Raw genomic sequence first — 8,500 nt, forward strand, 5'->3', positions numbered from 1 at the left:
GGGGGGGAGGAGGAGAGGAGGGAGGGGAGCGTACCAAGTGCATGGGGGGGGGTAGGGGGATGATGGGGGTAGGGGGGAGGGGGGGGGTTGGGGGGGGCTTGGGGGGGGTTGGAGGAACCTATAGGTAAAGTAGGGGAGGTAAAGGGAGGCAGCTCGCAGGGTGCTGGGGTTGGAATGGCTGGGAAGGGTCTGCGGGGGGGTCTGGTGGCACCATCAGAAGGGAAGCTGCGTTGTCAGAGCACAGATATTAAAAAAAATATATAAAAAAATACAAATATTGGCTCAGAAAGCGAGTTTCTGAGACAAGGGGTCGCGGGCTGGCAAGGCGCAGGGGGTGTGGAGCAGGAGGTGTTGCTGCACAAGTGCAGCTGGATCAGGAGCATTCACCCTCGCTGTGTGAGAGCAGCCGCCTGCATAGGAGTTTGTCCAAAAAGTTGCCGTGAGACACAGCTCTGTGCTTTGTGTCCAGTGGCTGTACCCGCACCAGCATTTACAGGGCAGCTGGGGGAACGGCGCTGTGAGCTTTTACCTTTTTTTTTTCTATTTTAGCGGGATTGAAGAGCATTCTCTGGTTCCAGCTGAATGGGTTGAGCAGCTCTGCAAACAAGCCGGGTTGTTTCTTTCCCCCGGGGCACAGCAGCAGGAGGCCCATGGCCTAAGATGAGTTTCTGCAAAACAAGCAGCGACTTGGAGGATAAATCTCAAAAGGGTCAAGGTCTCTGCCTGTCTTTCGTGTTTCTCCTTGAAAAACTTCATCATCTCCTCCAGCCTCGGTGCCTTGTCCAGCACCACCGGCCTTCCTGGGCCTGTGACAAGCTGGGACCTTTTGATGAAGGCTCCCTTTGAAGTGTGCTGAGGGATTAGGGCAGGTCCCAAACAACGCTCCAGGGGCAGGGTGGGGGAGATGGTATTTGCTCTGTGTAGCCTCTCAGGACCTTTGTGCTCCTAAGAGATGGAGGTGTCCATAGAAATAGAAAATGGCATTGAGACTCAGAGCTGAGCTCACGTATTTTTTGCCTGCTGATAGATCTGGGACTCCTGAATGCTTACAGCAGACTCGGAGGGAAAGCTCATGTGCTGTGCTCCCCCTTTGCTCCCAAACAAAAATATTGAACCTGGGGTGGGGAAAAGATTTCAGATTTCAGACCTTGGCCCCCTGCTCATCCCTATCGGATGAGAGGGAGCTGGCAGCAGGGAGCGTTTGTGGCACTCGGTTGTTTAGGGCAAGGTGGGAGCACCGGGAGCTGGATGAGGCGCGTCCCTGCTCAGCTCCCACCACTCTCAGAGCAAAGCCTCTCTCTTTTTCTCACTTTTTTCCTGCTTTATCCTTCTCACGCAGGTCCTTCCCTGGCCCCTTCCTCTGTTGTTTCCTTCAGGCAGCGGTGTGTCCGTCACGGAAGGGGAAAAAATAAAGAAGGGAAAGGAAAGGAAAGGAAAGGAAAGGAAAGGGGAAAAAAAGGAAAAAAGGAAAGGGAAAAAAAAAAGGAATGGGAAATAAAAAAGGAAAAAAGGAAAGGGAAATAAATGAAAAAAGGAAAGGGAAAGAAGGAAAGGGAAATAAAAAAGGAAAAAAAAGAAAGGGGGAAAAAAGGAAAAGGGAAACGAGGTTATTAACATTAAACAAAAATAGAAAAGGTGGAGGAGAATTAAAAGTTTAAAAAAAATAGAGAAGGAATTAAAATTTAAAAAAAAAAAGAGAGAGAATGGGGATTAAAAGTTAAAAAAAAAAGAGAAAGGGGATTAAAACTTTAAAAAAAAAACAAAGGAAATGGAAAGGGGATTAAAAATTAAAAAAAATAATAATAAAAGAGGGATTAAAAAATAAAAAAAGGGAAAAGCGAGGCCCGTCGCCATGGCAACAGAGGGCCCGCCGCGCCTGGCGTTGCCATGGTAACGGCGCAGGCCTTCCGGCGGCGGCCGGAAGCGGGGCGGCGCGCGGCAAGATGGCGGCGGGGTGGCGGTGCCCAGCGGCCGGCAGCGCCCTCACCCTGCTGCTGAGCCTCGGCGCCTCCGGGCCCGCGCTGCTGCGGGGCGGGGGCGGCACCGGCGGCACCCCCGAGACCCCCCTGAGGGCGGGGGAAGGTGAGGGGGAACGTGCGGGGCCGCCTCCTGCCCCGGCAGCGGCGGGGAGCGGGGCTGCGGGGGGGGCCCTGAGGTGTTCACAGGGCTGGGGCTGGGGCTGGGGACCCCCAGGGCTGCTGCTGAGAGCAACCGGCCTGAGGCGGTTTGGTTCTTTATTTGTTGTGGTAGCTGATTAGTAGGGCAGGTGTAGTTACTGGGCGGTCGTTTTTATGTTGGAAATGAGGCGTTTCTGCTCAGAAAGGGCAGTCAGGCACTGGGACGGGTTGCCCGGGGAGGTGGGGGAGTCACCGTCCCTGGGGGTGTTCAGGGGAAGGTTGGACGGGGTGCTTGGGGACAGGGTTGGATGGGTGTCTGGTGGTTGGACCAGAGCTTGGAGCTCCTTTCCAACCTTACTGGTTCCACGTCTCCTTCCTTCTCTTTTAATGAGACCAAAATTTACTATAGAAACCGTTGACTTTTTTCCAGTCACCACCCCAGGAAGCACCCGGAGTCAGTCCATCAGTGCAGTGCCCACGACAGCTCTCTTTCTAGCAGTGTTTCATTATTTACGCCTGGTTTTAAACACCCCAAGCTCCCCTTTTGCAGCAGGGTAGAACAAAAAGCAATACTTTCTGCCGGCTCAATCTCACCCTGCTCCAGCTAACCAGATCTATTTAAAACAAATCCCCCTTCTGGTGGCTAAAACAAACCCCTCGCGGTCCCTGCCGCTGTGACGTGCTGCTGTGCTCAGTCCACAGGCTGCTCACCTACATCTTCAGCTACGACGACGTGATATCCCTGAGCTGCGGCGCTGTTCTCGTCTGGTACTTTGCAGGCAGCTTTGAGAAGAACGTGGGCACCGCCAAGCACTGCTTCCTCACCGTCCTGTTCGCCGTCCTCTCCGCCCTCCTGTACCTCCTGCTCGCGGCTGTCGTCTCGAGGGTGGTGGAGGTGGAGGACCCCAGGGGGTTCATGCCGGTGGCGTTTGCCATGTTGGGGGTGTCGACCACACGCTCGCGGATGAGGAGGGCTCTGTTCCTCGGGGTGAGGGTCCCGGTGGTGCTGGTGCCGTGGTTTCTGCTCTGCGTGGCGTGGTTTATCCCCCGCTCCTCCCTCCTCGGTAATATCTGCGGGCTTCTGGTTGGGGAGGCCTGTATCCTTCCAGGGCCCAGTCCTGAAGCACAGCGTGGGGTCGCTGTTTGTGAGCGTGCTGCAGCTTTAGGGCATTTCCTTGGCTCTTTTCTGCACCGAATTCTCACCGGCTCTACTTGCCCGCAGCACACCCAGCTCTGCATTGGTCTCTCGCCCTCTGCTTCCACTTCGTGGCTTCAGGGTGTGCAGAGATCCCGGAGCTGAGGAGGGCAGCGGGCTGTGGGGATGGCACTGGGTAGAACTGAGAGAGTTCTCCAGGGAAAATGGGTTTGGAGCTGGAGGGGGATGGTGCGTGGCTGTGTCAGAAACGAGGATGTTTTGTCTGAGGGCCTCCTTGACGTGTTGCTGGCTTCAGATGGGCTCGGCTACTGCTTCTGCCTGGATATTCCTGAGTCGGTGAGCTCTAAGCTGGATCGGCTGTTCCCCTTCACCCTGCTGAAGAGAGTGCCAGGGCTGAGATACATCCCGGGGGCATCGGCGGAGAGGAGAGCCTCTGAGAGCGTCAAGTAAGTGCGGGAGCTCCTGTGAGGGTTTCTTGTCAGGTAGAGAAATTTTGGGGCGTGAGGTGGCACTGAGCCACCCCTAAAAGGTTTGTGTTTGTATCGACGCACGCAGAGGTAACAGCAGCGTGAGAGCAGAGTCGTGCAGCTCTGCCCTGACACCAGGGCTCCTGCCGTTTGTTCCTGGCCCTGTTGTGCCCCGGGGCGTGATCTTTATTTGTCTTTGCCCCGCCTGCCAGCAGAGCTGTGAAGTTGGTCACGTCCAAAGCTATGGTTGGGAACTGGAGGTGCCACCTTGCTGTGCTTGTGTTCAGCATCAAGCAAGGCAGCTCTGCCAAAAAGAAACCTTGGCACTTGAGCTGATGTTCGGGGGTTATTTGAATTTTGTGTCTATCGCAGTCCCTGAGCACTCTCTGGTATTTTGTTCAGCTCAGAAGTCCGGGTCAGTTTTTCCCCAGCTCTAAGATGCCACCTGAGTTTGGCAGAGGAAGGCTGTTTCTCTACGAGGAGTTAAATTCCACGTTCTCTTGAAGCCATAGGCTCATTCTAAAGCATCCTGAAGTGTTTGCACCTACCCTCACCTGAGGGGAAGCCATAAAACAGAACCTCCCTGGCAGGAACACGCTCCCAGATCCTGTGGGGCAATCAGCCTGAGCCCGAGTGCTCACAGGGGAGCCCAGGCAAACCCAGGAGCGTGTTGCCTCCTCCTGTCAGCGCTGCCCCTGCGAGGAGGGTCACTCTCGCTGCAGCAGAGCCCGTGTCTGCACCACTCCAGTGCTGCTGCTGGTAACTTGTGCTCAGTCTGGGCTATGCACCTAAACCTGCCCTCCTTAGGTGAGCTGCCATCAGCGGGCGGTGCGGGCTCAGAGGTGTTTACAGAGACATTTGGCTGTCGAGCAGGGTGTGGGAAGGCGTTTGGAGGATGTTTCCATTTCTGCAGCTCAATTTGCATCTCTCTGCGGCTTAGGTGCAAGTCTGCTGCTTGCTTCTGGGCCTTCATTCTTCTTGCTTTGATCCCTTATTCCCGAGTGCGAGCTCTGAGCGGGTTTTCAAGCTCCAGGAAGCTGCAGGCACCGAGTTGCCAGCAGGCAGAAGCTGTTTCTAGGAGGCTCTGCCTCCTGTATCGCGTCTGCCTCCACAAGCGGAGCTGTGGGGGGAACAAACCCAAGCTCCCAGCCCCCGGCATGAGCCAGCCCCTTTTTTTCACTGGGATCTGGTGGTCACAGCTGTGTGAGTGCTGCCTCGATTCCCTGCTGAGCTCGTGCGTGGGCCGGGCAGCGCTCCTGGAGGCCCCGAGGCTTTGGCTCCCAGGCAGATCCTGCTTGATGCAGGGTGAGTCATGCCTTCTGCTGGCAGAGGCTACTTCTAGACCTCGCTTCTGAAAGATTCATCTCATCTGTAGCTCTCCTCCTTCCCTTTTGCTCTCTACCCTGGCTCCTGCTTCCACCAAAGGCCTTTCTGGTTCTCGATAGGTGACGCCGGGCAGCTGTGGCTGCTGCTGAATGGCTTAGATGGGAGGCAGGGGGGTGTGCGTGGAAATTGGGAGGCCTCGTAAAGCCAAACCCTGCAGCGTGGCTGGCATGTGCAAAAGGAATTTTGAATGAAGAGATTTAGGGCTAAACCCTGCTTGTTCTGTGGGTTGGGAGTGGGCACATCTGGCCCGGGTGACCAATATCCCTATTTTTACCCAAACAATGCTTGTAACAGGGTTTCCTCCTGTTGTAAGAGACAGCATTTCTCTGATGGATTGCAGCAACTTCTGTGAGTGTTGGTCAGGAGGAAACCTGCCCCTGGGGCACTTCCAGCAGCAGCGAGGCAGCGCCAGTTCTGGAATAACCTTCCCTTTTCCTTCCTGCCTAGGATCACCCCTCCGCCAGGCTCGTACCCCACGCAAAGCTCCTGCAGCTCCTCGCCTCCAGCTCTTCCCACTTTCCCCCCGCAGCACCCCGCTGCTCAGAGCCCGGGCTTCCAGCACAGCTGCACGCCAGGACACGGCCCCGCGGGGGGACACACAGGGGCTCAGCACAGCTCTGCAGCAGGACACGGCCTCCTTTCCTCCCCCTCCCAAGCCAGAGGTGCCTTCGGGGACTTTTACCCCCAAATCCACGCCGGGGCCTCGCCGGGACAGTTCTGCCAGCCAGGCAAGTTCTCCATCCCACAACATGTGTGCCCACCAGGACTACAGGCACCCGTGGGCCCGGAGCCCCTGGCTGGGGTTCAGCAAGCCCCGGGACATCCAGCAGCCCCACTCGTTCCAGCTGAATTTTCCAGGATCCAGGTGTACTGATCCTCCCGAGGGCAGCGGGGCTCCTCTGGCACGGGAGGACTGTGTATGGTGCTCGTGCGGCAGCTGGCCACTGTTGCTGAATGGGTTATTTAATTGTTTCCTTTGGAATTTTGATACTTTTTTAGTATTTTCTGCCCCCCTAAACCCCCCTAAACTCATCAACAAGGCAGCTCAGATATGTGAAAAATAGTGTAAGTGTCCTCAGGGGGGGATTTTGGCCGTTTGTGCAGCGAGCATGACACCAAGGAGCTGGGAGGGACCTTGAGAGAGGGTTAGAAGAGTGAACTGGAACGATGCCGTTCCACTGGGGTGCTCACATGGCTCAGCTGGAGGTGTGTTGCCCACCAGCACTAGCACAACCTCTCTGTTTCCTTCAGAGGGGGTGGGAAGATGTGTGGGAGAGGAGTTTCCAGCAAGGGATGGAGAGCAGGGCGCTGTGCGGTGCTGGTGGCAGAGGGGTGGGGTTGGTGGCACTTGCTGGGCTTTGTTTCCCACCGTGCTGTGCCCGGGAGGAATCTCCTCTTTCTGTCTGTGAAACGGGCAGGATCTCAGCTGCTGCGTTGATCAGCTGCTTGGAGGTTTATTCTCAGAGAAAATAACAACAAGAAGTGCTGCGTGAAGCTCCAGGTGCCTTTGCTGCTCTGGGGAATGGCCTCGCCGTGCCTGCCCTGCCTCCTCAGGGCTCCTCCGTGCTATCCCAGCCCGCAGGTAGGAGGCAGCATGGATGGCTGCGTGCCCCAAAGCACCCACGTGCCTTTTCCTTTCCCCCTTTCCCCTTTTTGGGTGCCTGAGGAGGCCCCGTGTTGCTGCACAGCACCTGTACCAGCAGCTCTGCTGCCACGGTGACGCGTGGCCTCGCAGGGGCTTTTTTTGGGGGCAGACTGCAGTGAAAGCCGAGGGCTCAGACCTCAGCTCTGTGCTCGTCTGAAGCTGCTTGCAGAGGTGGAGGCTGGAGAGAGAGAGGGGCTTTCTGGGGGGTGCAGCCCTCGGAAGCAGCCTGTGGGGGCTGGAGTTGGTGGCTGGCTCCATCCTGGTTGTTTCCCCCCTCCCTGGGATCTCAGGTGGGTTTGGTTTCGTGGTCCCGTTCCTCCCGAGCTGCTGGCAGCAATTGCGTTGTTTAACGTGGAGCAACGACAGGATGAGGAGCTCGCCTGAAACTTAACAGGGAAACTTCAAAAAGGAACTTTAATACCAGGAAGGAGCTGCTAGAGATGATTGAAGCCCTGATGTTCCCCTCGATTAGTGCCTTGGTGCCCTCCCTCGTGAGAGCCTTCCCCCGAACCATGACATTTTCCCACTCTTGTTTCCAGAATCGTGCAGAGAACCCAGGAGGGTGACGAGGACTTCCAGTATCGTGTACCCTCAAACCAAAAGCTTGAAATACAACTGGAAACAAACCGCTGTGACTCCTGGTTTGCTTTCAAGTGGGGAGAGCTCTCCTGGGGTGGGCTCAGCCCCCAGGGACTGCAGGGTGGGGCCGGGGCAGCAGAGCTCCTTCCAGGAGGAATCTAGGGCTGGGATTTGGCTCAAAACCCCTTAAAAGGGCTGGCAGGGAGGGGTGGGACAGGGTGGGACGCGGGCAAACGCGGCTGAAAGGAGGAATGGGATTGAGGAGAGGGAGGCAAACATCAGCTGCTTGGGGTTGGAGATCTCAGATGGGGTCACTGATGGCGAGTTGCAGTTCCAGGTCCCTTCCTTGGAGGGGAGGCAGAGAACTGAAGTTCCTCGTTCCCTCTCTGCTTTTCTTTTTTCTTAAAAATCAATAAAACTGCGGGATGGCTGCCCCGGGAACACGCTGTCTCCGAAGGTTTGTTACTCCGTGTCCTGCTGCGTTCCCAGTACAACTGGTGCTCTGTCAAAGCTCAGGGTCGCTACTGCACCTGGAAGCAGGGTGAAACGTGACCCCAGAAAGCCCCTCGGTCACCCCTCTGTCCCCAGGGGGTGACAGGAGCGTGGGGACGAGCACTGGGAGCTGGCAGGGTGCTCGCCCTGCACACAGGGCAGCGGGATGGGTGTTCTGGCAGAGCCCAGCTCCTTCCTGCTGCTCTTCCACCCTGCCGTGGTGGAAGGAGGGCGGCTTTGGGGTCTGGGATACCCGCTCCCCTGCTCACCCCCCTGCCCCGCAGGGTGTCCCCGACCCCTCTGTCACTGCGGGGCCATGCCTGGGGACCTGGATCTCTGCGGCTCGCTGCCTCTCCTCGGTGCCCCTGGTTCACCCTCATGGACTTTGCGCCCTCTCCGTGGGCGTCATCGGCTCTGATCTCGGCCATAGGTGATAGCAGCGGGACCGTGGCCCCAATGGCACAAAATCCCCCCTGGATGCCCCACACCTCTCCTGCAGCCCTGTCGTGGTGGCTCACCCCCTGAGCCCAGCCCGTCACCGAAGTGTTCCTGTGGGGTTTGCAGTCCCGGCGTGGGGAAAAACCCCAAAAGAGAGCCGTGGCCCTCTGCAGGTTGTGAAATTTCCCCCAAAAAGAGACGTTTTTGGAGCCTCTTGAGC

At 56.9% G+C, this 8,500-nt stretch overlaps 1 protein-coding gene across 4 annotated transcripts; it reads left to right on the top strand.

The window, feature by feature from the left end:
* The first annotated feature begins 184 nt into the window (after window positions 1-184).
* RHBDD2 (rhomboid domain containing 2) lies at window positions 185-7,398 on the top strand. 4 transcript variants are annotated; one of them, XM_072025971.1, is made up of 4 exons: window positions 185-715; window positions 2,813-3,214; window positions 3,569-3,719; window positions 5,574-7,398. In XM_072025971.1, the coding sequence occupies exons 1-4, from the start codon at window positions 661-663 to the stop codon at window positions 5,998-6,000; spliced, it is 1,035 nt and encodes a 344-aa protein (XP_071882072.1). In that variant the 5' UTR covers window positions 185-660; the 3' UTR covers window positions 6,001-7,398. The 4 variants fall into 4 exon arrangements, with proteins under 4 accessions (XP_071882072.1, XP_071882071.1, XP_071882070.1 ...); XM_072025970.1 differs by lacking the exon at window positions 185-715 and adding an exon at window positions 1,812-2,082 and having other exon boundaries at window positions 2,813-3,105; window positions 3,541-3,719; XM_072025969.1 differs by lacking the exon at window positions 185-715 and adding an exon at window positions 1,827-2,082 and having other exon boundaries at window positions 2,813-3,181.
* The last annotated feature ends 1,102 nt before the right edge of the window (window positions 7,399-8,500 follow it).

The sequence above is a fragment of the Anas platyrhynchos genome, chromosome 20 (genome assembly GCF_047663525.1).
Source record: "Anas platyrhynchos isolate ZD024472 breed Pekin duck chromosome 20, IASCAAS_PekinDuck_T2T, whole genome shotgun sequence".
Taxonomy (NCBI): domain Eukaryota; kingdom Metazoa; phylum Chordata; class Aves; order Anseriformes; family Anatidae; genus Anas; species Anas platyrhynchos.